General features: G+C 41.0%; 2 protein-coding genes across 3 annotated transcripts in view; one reads left to right on the top strand and one right to left on the bottom strand.

Moving 5' to 3' along the window:
• Window positions 1-11203, bottom strand: part of PPP2R2C (protein phosphatase 2 regulatory subunit Bgamma) — a 200883-nt gene extending 189680 nt beyond the window's left edge. Inside the window, exons 1-2 of the mRNA XM_065633578.1 lie at window positions 11066-11203; window positions 10780-10860 (exon numbers count right to left, since the gene is read on the bottom strand). Of these exons, the coding sequence (XP_065489650.1) occupies window positions 10780-10860; window positions 11066-11081 (97 nt within the window). The 5' untranslated portion in view covers window positions 11082-11203. The remainder of the gene's footprint in view (window positions 1-10779; window positions 10861-11065) is intronic.
• A 344-nt stretch (window positions 11204-11547) lies between these two features.
• The window catches only part of MAN2B2 (mannosidase alpha class 2B member 2), a 34309-nt gene continuing 26212 nt past the window's right edge, over window positions 11548-19644 (top strand). Inside the window, exons 1-2 of one of the 2 annotated variants that reach the window (XM_065633541.1) lie at window positions 11548-11951; window positions 18911-19057. In XM_065633541.1, coding sequence (XP_065489613.1) covers window positions 18917-19057 — 141 coding nt within the window. In that variant the 5' untranslated portion in view covers window positions 11548-11951; window positions 18911-18916. Of the gene's footprint in view, window positions 11952-14600; window positions 14789-18910; window positions 19058-19644 lie in introns of those variants that run through there. The other variant, XM_065633540.1, reaches the window with a different exon arrangement.

A 19644-nucleotide genomic window follows, 5' to 3' on the forward strand; every position in this document is an offset into this window, starting at 1 on the left:
CTAACAGATACTGAAAAGAAATACATTCCATATGCTTCAAGATATTTTACAATGGAATCTTAAGCTATGGATGTGGTTGAATAACAAGATGTATGACTACATGCAGAGAAATATCTGGTTTATTTATCCTTGGTAGGCAAACGAATAGACCTCATTAGTGGCAGTTCAGGAGTAGGGCTAAACAAAGAGAAAAAATAGAATCAGATAAGGAACCAGGCCAGATTATATTTCACCTTCAATATTACTCACTTAGAAATAAAGGAAAACCCAACAAAAAGGCAGAGATAATAATAGAATCTATTGTTTGTACAAGAAAGCAAAAAGATATGCTCACCCAACTGCTGTTTTCCTCAGTTTTTCATTACTGCACTGTTTCAATAAAAAAAATAATAGTAGTAGATATAAGATGTGAATCTAAAAAACCTCTGGAAATTAAAATTTATGGCTCTCCTAGCAACTGTATCTCACACGCTTGCATATATGCAGCATTCTGCATGGTATTTGGTGTGGGCTTTTATGCTTTCACAGCAATGAGGTTGAATTATGGTTGCTGTGGGAACTATATCTTTTGAATTTTTTGACTTGTGCTATCATCTGAACTCAAATATTACATTAACAGAGGTAAGCATTTGCGTTGGAGTTTTTTGTTTGGTTTTGGGTTTTTTGTGTTTTTTTCCCAGAGAAAGGAAAAAATAACCTGCATAGGTGGATACATATTAACTATTTTTACCAGAGAAACAACACACAGCTCCATGTCTGGAGAAGTCCAGTGCTCTAATTACTCTCACGCCGCACACACGAAAGTAAAATAGAGACACATCAAACCTGTGAGTCTAATGCAGCAAGGTACCTAGTAGTATGCAATTATGTCATTACAAGTTTGGGTGTCGCAATCTTCCTTTATTTGTTCAACTTTTTAACCACAAGGTTTGAGCACATGCTTTCTTTCAGGTATCTGATGCAAGGATATATATATGTATGTGTCAGATGTTCTGCAGCTCCTTCGTTAAGCGAGTGCGCTTTGCAAGTGTGACAGGGCTGTCACAGTCGGCATTGCCCAGCCCCAGTCAGCACTGGATTTGCTCCGGGTACTTTATGAACACACAGTAAAAGGACGTGTTTTCTGCCATAAGAGCATTAAGCGCTGATATTTGACGTGTAAGACGGGTCACGAGCTGCTACAGAGACTCACTTCAGCACCGGAGAGGGAGAGATGGCCTCTTACCCTACAAAAGGTCTTCTTTAGCAGAGATGATTTGTCTCACAGTAGAACAAAGCTCAAACTTTGCGGTCAGTTTCCTTGAACCAAAATATTCTTTTTACTATTTACCCACTAGTACATTTTATGTTTTGATATCATCAGGAAAAAGGGAGTCGGTCCTTTAACACACCTCTGTGTATTTTGGGAATTGCCACTGAACAATTATGCCTCTAAAATCGTAAGATTAGAAATCGGAAACACCAAGTTAATATTGATTTCAATTTAAAAATACTGCAATTGCATCGCACAGGTGCCACTTCACAAAAAGTCAACGTAGGTATTATATTTTAAGTAAGATTTTTAATTATTGGGGAGGAGCATGAGGAGACGGAAATCAAAAAGCAACATAAAGTCACAAAGTTCCTGAGGCATGGTGGTACCTTTCTGAAGAAATATCAGTGCACAGCTACACTAGGCAGACCCACAAGTTGTCCTTCACTTCCACTTAGAAAAGGTGAGCATTCCACTAGGGCAAGTGTTCCTCAGGAGCACAGTCTCTAAGACACCCAGGAAAAGCAGTCGAAGTGAACTATGGCTGTGATTCCCTGGCTTAGAACAGAGGAGACACATGCACAAGCTTACCAAGCTTATGAAACAACAACAACAAAAAAGATCTGTTCACATGAAAAACCTTAAGAGAAAAAAACCCACGTTTTTAATTTTTCAAATTGTAGTGCATAAAAAATAAGATTTATTCTTAAAATGTGACTGATTCTTATTTTAAATTAATTATATCTACTTTGCATACCATTATGAAGGACTCCAAGTCGAGGCTTCTCGCAAATAAAAATCTGAAGCATGGGATATTCCCAGAATAAACATTCAATTTCAAAGCAGAGTTTATAATGCTAACACAAGAGCATACCAGAGAACCTTCAAAAATAAGAGTTATCTGATAGACAAAAACAAATATCAACAACAAACACTCTTTGTATTAAAAATTTCAAAGACCATTATGTTTACTCAATAAGACAGATCTAACAAGAAACCATCAAGTCTTGCAAGAATAACACTCGGCTCTGCATCTTTGAGTCTAGTCATAACATAGGAGTTTATCCTGGGTATAAAGAGAATGAATCTTAATATAATTCCCATCTCCCAAAGAAACTGTGGGTTATTTTTGTTTCAGGGTTCCTCCTACTAAATGTGGTAACTAGTAATGGTGGTTGTTCAAAACGGAGAGGCACGTCATTAGCAAGGCAACCATGCTAAATAGTTTTACAACCCCCTTTTGAATGACACCCACCCTCTCTATGAACAAAACATCAAATCAATGGCCTCTGTTAGTGTCCAGATATCATTGTCTCTGAATTTAGTACATCATTTTTAACTGTAATACCAAAATAATTCCAGCTAAAATAATGAAACAGTCTCTTGCAGCATACTTCTGAATATTTGGTAAAAATTACAATATACTATATACTATAGGTGGAGAAAGATTTATGAGGTTAACATTTTGTATATTTCTGCAATCAGCCCAACTGTCAACTCTATTTGCTGTGACATGAGCCTCTAGAAAATGTGGTTGTAAATAAAAATAGCCAAAACATCCAGGGAATATATGCATTCTGAAAAGAAATTGTATTTAATGGAAGACTTAAAAACATACAAATAGGTCATCAGTTTTAAGGAAATATAAGTATTTAAAATACAGATTGTTTCAAAAAGATGGACCCAAAGCAGTATATATCTTTTTGAAACACCCTGTATTATATATTTGAACTATAATAGCCATGTATCACACATATGCAAAATATTATGTATATAAAACAACCAGTAGTTATTCATGTACTTATTCTGAAACCTCCTGGAGGAAGAAAATGTCAAACACACATACACTGATCTAATTTAACTTTCTTAGATTTTTATACATATATTGCATGAACATAAGAAAAAAGTGCAAGTGTGTGCAGGTATGTTTGTGTGCATGCAAAAAAACACAAAGAATTTTCAAAAGCATTTTACAAAATAACTCAAAATAAGCCACAGAGTTCTTCATGTTGGTACGTTTAAGTTTTGGAATGTTGTACATGACTTCTTAATGTCATGTCTAAATGTTCTAACAAAGTAGTCTGCACATGTAACCTGAAGGCTACATGACAACAGCATGTATAGGTATGAATGAAAGCAGTCATATTTAGAGATTTACTGATTGGAAATCTGAAGTCAACAGCAGAATACTACCACATGCAGCAATATTCAGTGTCTATCACAAATGAAAGGCTTAATTCCCACCCATCAGCAGCACTCTAAGGACTTTTACTCCTGCATTTATTCCCAGAAAAAGAAAACTCCATTGACACCTCAAAATTCACATGAAACGTATAACATTGATCACCCACAAAGAAATAAGCAGCACAGTGCTGTATTCACTCTTCTTGATGAAAAACGAAGACAAGCTTCATAATACTAAGAGCATCATCCTTCCCTCTTATTGACAAAACTTCAAAACATATTATTAAATTGAGAGAAGACTCACCTGTTTCTCAGTACTCTAGTTATCTTAGGAAATGAAGTCACATCACTGCATCAGTTACTAACACAAAACAAGCAACAATGAACCTGGAGGTATGATAGCTTTGACAAGATTTATCGTTACAGCAGGCAGCAATCTCGAGTTCTGCCAACCAAGGAATACCAGAACCTAACTAAATCATGCACTTTAAAATATGCCCAGAAAAGTCTGTTCTACTTCCTGCCCATCATTACAAGTTTAAATAAATACATGTTATAATGCTTTCTTCCAGTACCTCATAGTATTACTTTTATATCCCACAAATGGTATATTAAATCATTGTAAACGGCATTGCAGTTCTAAATTATAATAATAATTACAATAAAATAATAAGCAAACTATGAACTGAGTGACCAAAAAGGCATCACATGAAATGTCTGGATTCAGTTTTTAAAAAAAAAAGAAAAAAAAAAAAAAACCACCACACACCAAGGGATTGTAAAAGATACTTGTAAGTTCAAAACTGCTAGAAATTTATGAGGTAGCTCCCTCTTCTGGATCACCAAACAATGACAATTCAACTTAAATGGCAAGATGCAGAATTTGGCTAGTAAATAACGCCTTTCACTATTCAGGGGTTTTGTCATACACCATCAGGTGATCACAAGAAGGCTCACAAAGATGCGAGCTACTGACCATTATTCTGAATAAGGAGTTTATGTCTGAGCAGCATACCAAGAGAGAAAGGTAGTTGAAACCCCTGAATAGTTTGATATCATTTTGGAATTTTTTCATCATACGAGCATGCAAAAGAAAAGACATTGATTTCTGCTTTAAATCTCTCTGCATTTTGCTGAAAAATGCATTTTACTGTATTTCACTGAAAAGAACCAATAAACAAGAATATTAAAAACAGGTCACTTTCCCACCTGTATGGCCTGCAACATGACTTCTGAATTCACATTTGCAGAAGTCAAGCTTCTGGGTTATAATTCTTGAAACAGAAGAATTTATATTCTTGGAATTTCTTTCAGCTTTGACAGGTTCATACAGAAAAAAACTGCACAGTAAGAAAAACTCTGTGCATCAGCTATTCAGACATTCTCTCAGAGAGCTTGTACAATTTCTGCACACATTTAGAGACTGGAATTGGAAAAAAAAAAACAGAAAATGAGTAATCTCCACCCCTATATAAAGCTCAGCTCCCTAAAGGAAGCGAGGCTTTCTGACTTGATCTATAATGGAAGAGAAGGCTTTGGAAAGACCTGGTGATTTTTCTGCCTCTCAGCTGGAACCACAGGCAATTGTCTACTCTCTAAATTGTCCATCCCTATTCAAGCTGAATGATAATGTTTTACTTAACTACAAAAATTAGTCTAAACAGCAAAGTTGTGGCCCAAATGAAATCACTGTTTACTTCATCAGTGTTATTATTTATATGAAAAAATCACAACATAAATTAAATTATTCCATATTTAATAAGAAAGAAGGAGCATAAAAGATGTCCCTGTTAAATTCTGGACTAGGTAACTTGAAAGCATGATTTTTGACTTGCTAATACCTGCATAATCAGGCGCACAACAGTGCGATTTCATCTTTCATGATACACATACCGAGTGCATCTTAAAGGATGCAGCCAACTGAAACACCCAAGGAAATTCTGATCATTCAAGCATGGACAAAACCAAAATTGCCAGGAGTTATCTGGATGGAACTGAAAGGATCATGTAAAATGGTAAGCCTTGTAGACCTGGAAATAGTGAGAGACAGAGGGAACAGCTAAGATTTGCTGTCTGGGCACCTGCTGCAAATGGCAGATTTCCAGTGACACAGACGGGAGACCCCTCTGCCAGACTCTGCAACAGACAACGGACTGAGACCCCCCACAATCCCCTTAGCAGAGAGAGGAGTTACGGAGGACAACGGGACAGTAAATGGGGGACAACGGGAAAGTAAAATTAAAACTGAGGAAACCAACAGAAACTTGAAAACCCAACTGAATATGTAAGTAAAGAGGGAAGGGGAAGGGGAAGGGGAAGGGGAAGGGTCAATGGGAGACTAGAGAGTAAAAAGGCAACTGACTGAAAACCACATCCTGGAAACTGAGATGATGAAGGCTGCAACTTCTGATGTCAAAGAGTTAGAGAATTAGCTAAATAAGTACAGCATGTTAGAGGGAGTGAGTTGAGTCTTTGAAAAGGGCAGGAAAACCTGAAAACCAGGTTTAAAAAAGAAAAAAAAAAAAAAAAACTTAGTCTGTTTTTCAAGCTTCATCTAAACAGCAACACCACTTTTTAGGTTACTGAAAGGAGCTAACATCTTCAGTCCCATATTTACAAAAGAAAAAAATTAACAAAGTGTTAACAAAGTATTTGCTTTATGGTCAAATGACACTTAATTACTCTTAGGTGAAAACACACTCTAGCACCCATATTAAGTTCTGATAGAAACACTCTAAAAGCCAGGGGTTTATAAATCATTGCAATTAAATCATCTTAATGCACTTAATTAAGTACTCAATGTACTCCATAAAAATCAAACCAACTCTTACTCAAAACACAAAATTAGGAAACAACAAATGAGAAATGTAAATAAGCCACTCACCTTTTCCTTTTCATAACAAGTACATATACTTTCTGGTACTTTATTATCATTCAAGAAGTCTTTTTTTATAGTAATCTAAGGAAATATTTGAATGAAAGATTCTTACAAAACCCACGTCATGTGTAAACAAAGACTCGATAAAATATAAAAATATCACAAAATGGCTTATTGTTGTAAATAAATATCACTAGAAGTAAAGCTATCATATGAATAAATATAACTTCATATACCTTAATCCTTTCTTTTTGTCTGGCATGCTGAACTTTCCATATTGAAACTTAACGTCAGATTGTGTAGCAACAAACAGAAGTATAATCAAATACTCACATTTTCTTGTAAAGAGTAATTTACTGAGTCTGGTCTTACACAGCCACATATAATGTCATAATGGGAGCAAAGTATGATGATGATAATTTTCAGACAGGAGCCCTTTCCCTGCGCTGCAGCAGTACCCAGACATCAGTGATAGTTAAAAAAAACAAACAAACACCAACATAACTGTAAAATAAAGAGGGATGAAATACAGGGAGCTGTTGCATGTATAAACAGGGATGTATCAGAAGGTATATTAGAGTACATGCAAACCCTGTGGCACACCTTGCAGTGCTGTGTGCAAGCTGGTAGTGTCATAAATGTACGTTGGGGTGAGACAAGGGGTACACCAGTCCCCTCCAAGCACTTTGGCTTCCTCTGAAGAAACCCAGAATCATGCGGTGCAGAACGGGCACACGGTTCACGTCGCTAAATCTCCAAACTGGACAACTGGGAGCGCAGAACTGTAAAGCATATCCATCCAACTAAGGCCTCGTGGAAAGACAGCACCCATTCATGGTGATCAAAATAAATGTTGGCAAACTGTGAAGTGTTAAGGAAAGAGCTGCTACCACACCTTTTTATAAGAGATCAAGAAAAAGTCAAATTGCTTGCCTCAGCCAAAAAAGGAACTGAGATGTGAAAGCATCTATAGATGGAGACTTCCTATTTAATTAGACCTTACTAATGAAGGCATGACTCACAAGGACATTACTTCAGTTGTAAGCTTTTGCAATCACATTGCTTTCCATGGAAATCGTGTAATAATGGAAAAGACAGTATTAAACCAAATCCAGACTTATTGTCTTTGATTGAAAACTACAGTAAACAAAAAGCTATTGGAGGTAAACCTGACAGTGATTAAATTCATAGTCATCAGTTCACAAGTCTTCTAGTCTCTTCAAATGCTACACTATTCAAACAAACTTTTACAACAAAATAGTATGTTATCCATGTTCTTAATAAATATATCTTAAAATTACTCAGAAATAAAATATAATGTTAGAACAGCATAAGATAAGGAAAGTTCATATCACAATTCACAATGCACTAAGGCTAACGGGGCTTTCAGAGCATAAAGTTACAAAACGGACAAAAAGAAAATTTACACTTTAAGCCAATTTCAAGTTTCAGATGACCTAACTTTAAGACTGAAAAATAAAAATATTATTTTTGACTCAAACTTTTCATTAATCATATAATCATTACTGAATGTAATGCTAGCCAGGATTATGTAATGCCAGCTTAGAATTCACAGCATAAAATATTTCAAACATACTTTAAGTTATACAAAGTTTGCAAGAAGCCCAATGGGATTTGGAACTTAAAGCAAAGGGTCCACTAGATAGTCTGTGCAAACGGTGCAAGATTTGACTTTTCAGAAGTGCCAAGTACTAACTGCTTCATAGCTGACATCCAGCTTCTATAAAAATCACATCCTTAACTTCTATATTTCATTTTGCTAGCCAGTAAATGGATACTCTAATACTGTTCTTCATACAGCTTTTGTGAGGCTGCACTTAATGTGAGCAAAGTGCTTTGAGATCTTTAGCATGAATAAAATATATTTTGCACTTAGATGTTAATTATAGAACTAGCAATATTTGAAACAGGGTTTTGTTTCAAGGCAGCAAGACTAAATCAAACATTATTATCTTTGCTTTGATTGTGATGTTTTACTTACTATGCTCTATTTTCCCTTGCATTTGAAATATGCAATTTTGCTTTTCTGTTATGTAAATGAATGTTTTTCATCTAACACATCTATTTTTGGAAAAAGAATAATTTTCTTTCCTAGTCTAAGACAAAAATGTTGCAGAACACAATTCTGAAGTCTAACTGACAAGAGCCAGACATGCAATGATAGGCCACTGCATGCATTCAATAGCAAAAGCAGCAAGAGGTGCCCAGAGGATTCACTGAACTTAAAATACTAATATGTAAATGTTTATTTATACAGATATATACCTAGATAGATAAACACATAATATTTAATATACATAAGTTAGTCCTTCTGTTCAATGGTTGGGTGGTCCTAATCAATGAAGCTGCAATCACAAGAGTTGTAGCCCTTCTGAAAAGTAAAAAGAACTGGGATAAGGATAGGAAAAAAAAAATCATAGGAACAATCCATTTTAAGCTAAGGATTCTGTTTGTCTGTGTGTAATTTAAGTTATCTGAGGTAAACTTCAGCATAGGAAAAGGACTTCATCCAAAACACTGGCATGCAAAAGAGGTCAAGCCACTTGCCATAGCAGTCCTTCCTTCAAATGTTGGTTTTCAGTTCTTCAAAGTGTGGTGATCATGTTGCTGTATGTGTTCTTAGATATCAGTGGCATTTAACAGACGACATGTATTCTGGAAAATGCATGCCATATTTATATATAATCCTATTAACATAAACGGGGTTTACTACCCACAGATGACTCTAACTCTAGAGCTTGTGTGAGCAAATTACGCTGCTTCAGCCAGTTTCCTGTCCTCTGAATTTCACATATTCCCATGCTGAGTAAAGAAGAGAAAATATGTAACATTTCCACTTAAGTAATGGAGTAAAACTGGGCATCCATAAATTGCCAGTGTTAAAGAAAACTGAAGTCAGGGTTCGCGAACTAATTTTTAAAATTATGTCATGTGACAAAAGATGACCTGAAAAATCAAAGGAATAAAACACTTTTTGAGAAGAAAACATTATAGTCTCAAAGCAGTGCTGAAACACTGGTATTTACCCAGACAAATAAGGTTAAGAAGCGTATTTTACTTATTCAAGTCTTTAAATGAAGGAAATGCCCACCTAAAGCTTGTTTTCAACATTCTGTGATGCCTAAGAAATGCTGTCACTCACTCATTACACTCTCTCACACGGATGTAATTTCCACCCCCACCAATCGTCATCACATCTGGTTTGGTATGCAGTTTCACAAAAAAAAAAAAAAAAAAAAAAAAAATCTAGGCACAAAATCATAACATATTTTGATAAACGCTTTAGTATCCAAGTGCGGGTAATGACACACACTATTACTACTTTGATATATAAACCACCACAGAATAATTGGGGGGGGGAAATAAAGTTATTCCAAAGCCTTGATCAAGATGTAGGTTATTATTAGTACACTGGGGTTTAAATCACTCCTCCAAACAGCAAGACGTTAACACAGAACTTCACATCCCACAGAATCAAGACAATAAAGCTAAAAGAGACCCTAAACAGATATTCTATCTACCTGCCCTAAGGCAAGATCTGTAGCTTTATCACATTAACTCATGCTTGTGAAACAAACCTCAAATATCTCAAGTGAGTAAAATTTCATTGTCTACCTACCCCATATATTCCAGTGCCTTCACCATTGAAAAGCTTTCCCTACTGTCTAACCTGAAGCCCATCTATGACACTGTGTCAGTTTCCTCGGCGTTGGAAAGTTTTTCAGTCCAGCTGAACTTGTGACGCATTTTAAGCCCTTGCAAACATAAATGCATTCTCCTCAGAAATGCATTACACCAACAGACCAGAACACCGAGATGAGGTCCCAGCTCCACTGAACTCACTGGAACCAGACACTGCAACATGCTCACGGACACTGCACACCACACATCATCTGGCACTCCAGAAAATATAGGTTGATGCCTAAGTTTAAATACTCTGCATGTTCAAAATCATATGTGATTCAGAGACAGAGGGAAGAGTCTCTTGCCCTGGCACCCAAGGGCTGCTCCTTTTCTGAATATGCAAAAATAAAACTTTCTAGGCTACCTTTCCCTTCGAAGTTAAGGGAGAACAAAAAGAAAGGCCAGAAAACTTTCCAGCAGCCTCCCCCGCACCAGTAGCCACCGACGCCAAGGCCAAGAGGGCTGATGCACTCTAGGCCGCTCACTGTGAAATCAAACTTCTCCTAAAGAAAAAAAAAAAAAACAACAAAACAAGACGACAAGCCCAGACACACGAGGACCAACACACACAAATGAACAGCAGCCAGCCCCGGGTACCCACCTCCCCACCGGGCCCACACGCCATCATCGCCGCCCCACAGGCCCCACACCCCAGGCAGCCGCCACTTTCTGCCACAGCTGCTCTCCCGCCAACGAGCCACGTTTCTCCATGTGCCACCAACCGAGGGGACGCGCCCCGCCTCAGCACCCCTGTACCCACCTTCAGAGACCTCGAACTCGGCTGCTCCATTGAGCTGGTAGAGGCACCAGTCAACCGTGCTCTCACCCGGGGCGCCGGCAGCTGGGCAGGGAGGAAAGGCAGAGTGAGCCGGGGCACCCGGTGCCGGCGCGGGGAGAGGGTGAGGAGGGGAGACGGGAGAGGGGGCGGTGGAGGGGAGAGGCAGAGCCGGAGGAGTGGGGAAGAGAGACGGAGGGAGCAGAGGAGTGAACGGAGGGATGAGAGGGCACCAGGGAGAGCCGGGGAAAGGGAGGGCGTTTCCGAGTACCCTGTTTGTGGGACATGTGTGTCGCCCTCCGAAAGGCGCCCAGCGCTCTGAACTGTTATTTGCTTCGCTCCCGGCGCCGGTAGCTCGGGGCGCCTCCTCCTTCTCCCAGCGGAGCGGGCGGCGCAGGCAGCCGGCGCTGCCTCGGGGCGCTCGGGGAGGGCGGACGGGAAGGAGGGGAAGCTCCGCCCGGAGCTCCCGGCGGAGGCGGCGCAGCCTCGCCAGGACCCGCCGCTCCCGGCCCCAGCGGCCCTGCCGCGGCCCCAACAGGTGCGAGCGGGCACGGAGCGGCCCCCGCACCGCGGCGGGGCTCCGGGGGCTGCCGGCCGTGCCGGCCCAGCGGGGCGCCGCGGGCTGGGCGGCCGCTCTGCCTGAGGCCAGCCCGAGCCACGGCGGCACAGCCCGACCTTCTGCCGGCCTGCCTGCGCCGCCCGGGGCCGAGGATCCTTCCTGCCCCCGCTTCAGCTTCAGTCGCGAACTCCCCGTCAGGTGCCCGGCGGTGCCGAGTCCCCCCACAGTGCCCCAGCCACAGGTGCCCGCGGCGCAGCCAGCCTGGCACGCAAGTGCGTGTCGCCAGCTGCAGTCAGGAGCCTGGACGCACAAGAACCCCTGGAGCACATCACACACCAGGGCCTCGCCGGTGTCACCCGTGCTAGCATCCGTACCATCTCTCCCAGCTCGCCACACCAAGCACCAGCAGCTGCGTTTTCCTCACGACATTCACCTCAGTTGTCTTACCATCCCTGTGCCATGTAGGCTATCTTACGGATAAAGGCTGCAAACACCATGTGAATTGTCAGGTTTTATGTAGGCTGAAATCAGTGCAAGGCTGCAGAGTGGTTTTCATCTGGTCCATGGACCCCTGTGGATCTGCAAACTGTCTTTACGGGTAAGTAGGAAAGCAAGCCTGTCATCGAGTAAGCTGAAGTGCTCTCTGTAGTGACCTTTGCTTCCACTGGAAAATCTTCAGGGGAATGGCAAATTTTAAAACTGAAAGTCATTAACTTATGTTAATAAATGCCTTTATTCTTACAGACATCCACCCAAAAAAACGCAACAGGAGGGAAATGCAAAGGTACATTAATTGTTCTGTTCACCAGGTGGCTTTCTTGATATTCAGTTTAACATAATTGTGACTGCTTAGCTTATAGCTGGCAGCACCCTGCCTACGTCTCCTGCCTTGTTGAGGTGACAGTGTCAGAGGCCCACGTATAGCACAGCTCCTGTCAAAGAGAGCAAACACACTTCGTATGGGCAATTGAGAAAACCTTAAGAAATAATACAAGAAAACCATAATCAAGCCATACTAAGAGATTAGGAGCCAAGAAGAAGATACGATATCGATGTAGGCAGCTGTCATGGTGCAATTACACTGGCTCCTCCGTCTACCTTTTTGCTGTTTGTGGAACGGTATGGAAATGGTGGGGAAGTGTTATTTTTGGCAGAAATTCTACTTGATATACCTGCATTCATCCCTTTTTGTAGCAAGTGAAGATCCTCCTGATGCCTTTAGATGTGTAAACTGTGGGCTGTTTGCTTCAGTTTTCCCTACTAAAAGTATTCTGTTCAAATATTTGTATTCTTCTTCAGTGCATCCAAAACAATGTCACACTGTGTCCTCTGTGAAAGAATAAGGAGGTCAATTACACTTTTTGAAAGAGACAGGTTTAAAATGGGACTAACATTCTGCAAACATTCTCAGCTACTTTTAGAAACAAAGCAAAACGCCAATGCTTAAGCTTTCCCAGGAACTTCACCTAAATTACAAAGACCATAATGCCTTCTGAGGTAAAAGAACACCAGTTCATTTAGACAGTGTGTGTATAAATATCCCTCAGCAATATGTTTGCTGGATGTGCACTAGTTTTCCTGGAACTGAAAAGGTTTAAGCTGATGATTTAGGGGAAAAGAAAAAAAATTGTCATAAAGCTGTGTTAAAGTAAAGCTTCATCCAGCTGCTTACAGTGATACTAATTCCCCCTACAAATTACCTACAGACCTTGATTGCTCTTCATGACAAGGTATTATTATAAATAAAATTAACTTTAGTATTCCAGCAATAGCCTCTTCTTTTTGGAGAAAACTCTAGTCTACCATATTAATTACAAAGCAAGGGCCCCGTTCTGGGAGAATCCGTTCATATTAGATTTAAATTTTATAAAATGTAGCAATTTTATGCTGATCAACCTTATATTACTTACATAGCATTTTTCATTCTGGACTTCGAACATTTACAAACTTTATACGTTCAAAAATTCACCCAGTTTGGCATGTAATGCAGGGCACATTATTTTCTTTCTAAAATGAGGGAATAGATGCAAATCACATTTAGAGCATGTGATCTGTTTCTGCAGGTGACTTGAATATTGGGATGGGTTGATTCGCACCCAAGTGCCAGCCAGTCCAGTATGAGTCCGTCTTTTATCAGTGTAAGATGGACACTCGTAGGCTATTTGTGGTTCTTTCCTTCAGAGGATGACTGGTTTAACTAAGTTTGCAAACCAGTAATGCTAAATCAACAAAGGAACTTGGAGGTGGGAGCAGGTACCACCTTCATATGGCGTCCTTTACTTTTGCGCTGTTGGAAATGTCCTAAGAGTTTGGTATGTTTTGGGGTGTTTTTTTGTCATATCAGGATTGTAACATTGTTAAAAGCACATAATTTACTCGAACTAGAACTTAAGTAGTCAAATTATGCTACTGTGTGTTTTAAAGAGTCAAAATTTACAAAAATAGCTTAAAATAGTTTGACTTTTAATATCACAATGATATATTGGGCAGAAACTGGAGCAACTGCAAACAAAACTTGTTTGATTGTTTGGCCTCCATTTCCCTATAACATTTTTTAAATTATGGGTTGAATTTTTTCCCTTTTCACATCTTTTTGGTTCTCAGCATAGGGTCCACCTCTTCCTAGCAGCAATAAAACAAGTTGATAAAACAAATTTAAATGGGACGAGGTCAACCACGTAAAATTTAATGTTGCTACAACTTCAGAAAAGATGCAGACGATAATCTGTAATGAACTATTGAGAAGTTGCGTTCAATTCAAAAGAATTTCCTGAAAAAAAAAAAAAAAGGGGTAGTTGCCCGAGATGCAGAGCTCTACGTATCTTTGAGCAATCTAGGTTTATCTCTTCGAGCAATATAGTTTTATAAGGACCCAAGGGCTGGGGCTTCAGCCGGAGAGCTCCCGCTGCTCACACAAATTCGCTCATTTGAAAGAAAAACTGCTGTAGCTTTTATTATTATTATTTTAACAAAGCAGCTCCTTCTGACGAGCCAGCACCGACGCCTTCGTGCGGTGACGATGGTGCCGCGTCCCGGCAGCTCCCCAGCATCCCCGCCCCGGGGCGGCCGGGCCGGGAGGCGGCTCCGAGGCGGCGGCAGTTCCCCCATCCCCGCCCCGGGGCGGCGGGGCCGGGAGGCGGCTCCGAGGCGGCGGCAGTTCCCCCATCCCCGCCCCGGGGCGGCCGGGCCGGGAGGCGGCTCCGAGGCGGCGGCAGTTCCCCCATCCCCGCCCCGGGGCGGCGGGGCCGGGAGGCGGCGCCGGGGCGGCGGAAGGCGGAAGCGCTGCGGGGAGCCCGCGGAGCCACCATGGGCACCCCGCTCCTTCTCCTCCTCCTGCTCCTCAGCCTCCCCATGCGGGCCGACGGCCGGGGAGGGCTGCGGGTCTTCGTGGTCGCCCACAGCCACATGGACGTCGGCTGGATTTACACGGTGCAGGTGGGGCCCCGGCGGAGCGAGCCTGGCCGGGGGCTGCCGGGGTAGGAGTGGGCTTGTGGGCTGGTGGGGCTGAGCCCTGTCCGCTGCCCGACCTCAGTTCAGCCCCATGGGCGCCCTCAAGCCTGCAGAGCTGCCCGGAGCCGTGTAGCGCCGGCGGCGGGGCGTCCGGCTGCTGCTGAGTGAGGGGTAACCCGGCTGGGGTGTCGCTCCTGCCCCAAGTCTGACCTGGGGTCCGCACATCGCCTGGCAGTGCGGGTTCCCGGCGCTCCTTCGGGGAGGCAGGGTTAGCTTGAGAGCTGTGCCCTTGAGTTTTGGGGTTGCATATGCCTGTTTTCTGCAGGATATTCCTGATAGATTTTTTTTATTTATTTATTTAAAAGAAAATCTTCAATCTGTTTGGTGGTCAGCTTTGGTTATGTGGCAAATTTTCTCGGTCTTTTTTTCTCTTTAATTTTGAGCCAACAGTGTGCCTTGGCAGCCAAGAGGGCCAACTGTGTCCTGGGTGCATCCAGCACAGCATCGCCAGCCGGGCAGGGAGGTGATTGTCCCGCTCTGCTCTGCACTGGTGCGGCCTCACCTGGAGCACAGTGGGCAGGTCTGGGCGCCACAATATGAAAAAGATATTAAGCTGCTAGAAAGTGTCCAGAAGAAGGCTACGAAATTGGTGAAGGGTTTGGAGAGGAAGCCCTATGAGGAGCAGCTAAAGTCACTTGGTTTGTTCAGCCTGGAGAAGAGGAGACTAAGAGACCTCATTGCAGCTACAGCTTCCTCACAAGGGGAGGAGGAAGGGAAGGCGCCAAACTCTTCTCTTTAGTGACCAGTGACAGAACCCGCGGGAATGGCAGGGAGATGTGCCAGGGGAGGTTGAGGTTGGACATTAGGAAAAGGTTCTTCACCCAGAGGGTGGTGCAGCACTGGAACAGGCTCCCCAGGGAGGTGTCACGGCCCCAAGCCTGACAGTGTTCAAGAAGAGACTGGACAACGGCCTCAGACACATGGTGTGAACTGTGGGGTTGTCCTGTGCAGGGACAGGAGTTGGACTCGATGATCCTTGTGGGTCCCTTCCAACTCAGGATACTCTATGATTCTACTAAGCCAAAACCCCAGGGAAACTTTCTGTCTTTTCTTGGGGAGGAGGATGGGATCCCAGGTCCTGATGGCTGGGGTGGGGTTGGAGCCTAGTGCCATGGCAGTGTAGTAGCAAAGTCATTTTTGCTAAATAAATGAGACATAGAACAAAATAAATCAGGTGGGGCGTCAATACCTTTTCTGTTTGTTAGTCACAATCCTGAATTGTTCTTCATTGGCATGAATTTCTTTTGTTTATGTGAAAGATGCTGTGGATACTTCTTTCACTAGAGTGATACAGCATCAGATGTTAAAGGGTGAATAATAAAAAAGAGCTAATGGCTCAGCAAGGAATCTTTGTTGTGCATGTATTTTGTCTTCCCTTTTGGGGAAAGATGAGTGAATTTCTTCTTTAATACTTCAAACTCCTGCTCAGAAATTTCATTAAAAAACACAAAACTAGTTTTGATTTTAGGTCAGTTAGTAGCTGAAGATCTCCAAGATCTCCTCTGAGAGAAGTGAAACACTTTTTTTTTTTTTTCTTTTGAGAAGATGCAATTGCTTGAAGCCTCAGTTCCTCTGCAGTTATACCACAAGCATCAGCAATTCCTGTAGTCAAAAACCACAGAGACTACCCGTGGATCATTTCAAATGCCTCTGTAGTAAAGTGAAACATGAAGGAAACTCTCCATGGGATACTAATGTCATCCAAACCTATTTTATGTTTTGGGTTTGCTTGGTTATTAGGTTTCACTCATGACTGACAACACACTATTTTTTTTAGTTTTTCATTTCTCCATTTATAATGTGAAAAATAAGTGGTTTATTTATTATATCAGAACAGCAATCTCTTCATTGTGGGCTGGAAATTACAGTATTGATGGAGAATTCCAGCATTGGATGTATAACAAAACTTCATATTTTTTTGCCTCTCAAGGCAAGCTATCTGTGGCAGTCTGATAACAGTGGTACCATAACGTACGTGAGATGTGGCATCTCACGGACATATCTTACCATGGGTGTGAAATACACCTCACCAGTGTCTAGAATGCAGTACAAAACAATTTTTACACCATGGTAGAAGTTTAAGATCTATATTTAAATAACTAAAATCTTACCCTATTATTTATACTGGGTCACTGCATATTGCATGGAGTATCTCATTAGCTTATAGAAGACATAAACTGGAAAGAAAAGCCTTGTTGCTTTCAAGTATCCTGGTTTGTGAGAACAATTATTTCAATTCCCACACAGGTGACTGGGGTTAATAAACTTCGTAGAATTGGGTAATATCTTCTTGTTTAGTTCCAGTGTACTTTGCCTTGGAATAAAAACTGGCTTGCCTTATCTCCAAAATACCCCAAGAAAATATTTTCAGCAAGTTACCACATGGAATATTTTGGTAATGTATTAAATTTGAAAAGGCCTTGTTCAGCTCTTAAAATCTAGTGTACTCCACTTAACTATTAAGAAGTAAAACTGAGCCTGGTGTTGTAATCATTGTACATATACCTGGGTTTTAGGATGTATTGTTTGTAGCCTATTGCTACAAACAATCGCCAGTGAAAAATGAAAATTCCTTGGCAATCATTTGAGTGTGTTACTGTTGAGTATTAATAAAACTTAGAAGCTATTCCATTACTTAAAATTTCACATTGTATTAAGCATCTAATCATAATCTTGATTTTAAAAAACCCTTAGCAACTGATTGAGAAATCATTGAACAAGTAATTATTTAGATGAGCACTACATGTTTTCCCTTTTCCGATGACACTTCAGCATTTTCACAAAGAAAGCTGGGGTTCAGTTGTGGAAAGCAAGTGATTAGGAAAAGTTCATTTCTGATTTGGATCACATCATCCCCTTCCTAATTCAAAATGTGATTTTCACATAGGAAATGCCTAAATTAAAATTCTGGATTCATATTTTACATATCATGCCTATTAGTTTTTAGGTGGGTGAGAGATCTATATGTCAATCACTTTCAGATGTATGTGTATATATTGTGGTATGCGTTCTTAAGCAAGTACCAGTAGTTTAAGTAGAAAAGTGTTCTTGTTAGTATTAAAATAACTGTACTATAACATGCAGATAACTTCGTTACAAGAAAACATGGCAATTGCAGGAAATTCTGGGATCTTTGTTGTTGCCTTTAGGTATTGTATATCACTTTGAAATTAAGTAAGGGATGGAAGACTGGACCTTGTCAGCAGAAGTTGTTCTGGCAAGGATAAGTGTATACGAAGTATCTTCATGTGCACAGCTTTAAAGTTGTGTTGTTCATTTGATACCATAGGATAGGACCATGTGATACGTTATTTGATGGATACAGCTGTCATGTTTGCATTTCAATAAAATCCATAGGCCTTATTCTGGAACACAGGTTGCTTTAGGAATGTTGTAGACTGGGTAAGCGCAGAGATTCTGTGTGATTCTACATCAACAGTCAAACTCCCTCTAAGAGTCCTTTGCCAGTTTGGTTTTAGTTTATCCCAAACAAGCAGAATAGAGTTATTTTTCATGACTGAAACTTCCAGGGCCACAATGGTTTAATTTACATTATATGTATCACTATATTATACTGGCAACACACACCTACAGCACAGAGTCATATTCACTCTGAAGAAACAACTCCGATAATTCAGGCCATCAGAAGAGCAGAAATGGAATAATAAAGTGTGTGTGAGTCTTTAAACTATGTTGTTGCGAACTCTTATCATTTATGGTATTGTTAATTTAAGGTAAGCAATGAAAGACAAGGCGAGTTCTTCCCATTACATCAAAAAGAAAGCTTGTATTGGTGTCTGCAGATCGTGGGGAAGCTACATCATGATCGAGTCAGGTCCCCAGTCAGAGAATGTGTTTTGGAGCAGAAGGGCCCATAGTCTGTATGTAATCAGAGACACCTCGGTCTTTCTGAGCGTACAAAGGAGGTGTGCAACAAATGTGAGGTGTTCGATCTCTCACTTCACCAGCCCAATGAGTGTTCAAAACAGCCCATTTAATAGAGAAAAACAGAGTTTATTTTCTCCTTTTTTTTTTTTTTTTTTTCAGGAAAGTATGCATGCTTATGCAGCAAATGTCTACTCAACTGTTGTAGAAGAGCTAATGAACGGAAAGCAGCGCAAATTTATTGCTGTGGAGCAGGAATTCTTTCGACTCTGGTGGGATGGAGTAGCCACAGATAAGCACAAGAAGCAGGTGGGTTGTGCTGGAGCCATATTTCCTGCTAACAAAGAATCCACACTCCTTTTAGGGGGCAAGGAGGGGCAAAGTACTTCACCATTTGCTTTTTACCCAGGTCTTGTATAAGCTGTGTCTGAATCCAGTACTTATGAAAGGAACTTAACTCTAAAGGCAGTTGCAAGAGGGTAAAACCCCAGCTATAGATTAGAGCAGGAGGAGGTAGTAACCTTTGCACTGAAGACTCTTTACACTTCGCAGTTCTTGTTTCATCAGTGACTTTCTTATTTGGGGGCCTCTGAAAGAGGCTACACCAATATCTGTTAAACATCTGAAGCTCGTAAAGTGCTGCCTAACACTGCTCACAAGAAGGAACTTTTTTTCTTTCCAGTTAAGTACTGCTCAAAAACCTACCATGTGTGAACAACGATAATGCAGCAAAGAGGTGACCGTAGATTCAACAGCAATAACTGTTTCTTGGGTTTGTTGATTTATAAGCCATGATCCTTTTCAGTTTTTAGAGCTTTAGTCCTAGTAAAGACATTGTGAAATTTTGTCATTTCTTCTTTCCTCTGGCACAAAACAAGCACCCTGAAATCAACGAC

Source organism: Caloenas nicobarica, chromosome 4, assembly GCF_036013445.1.
Source record: "Caloenas nicobarica isolate bCalNic1 chromosome 4, bCalNic1.hap1, whole genome shotgun sequence".
Lineage (NCBI taxonomy): Eukaryota > Metazoa > Chordata > Aves > Columbiformes > Columbidae > Caloenas > Caloenas nicobarica.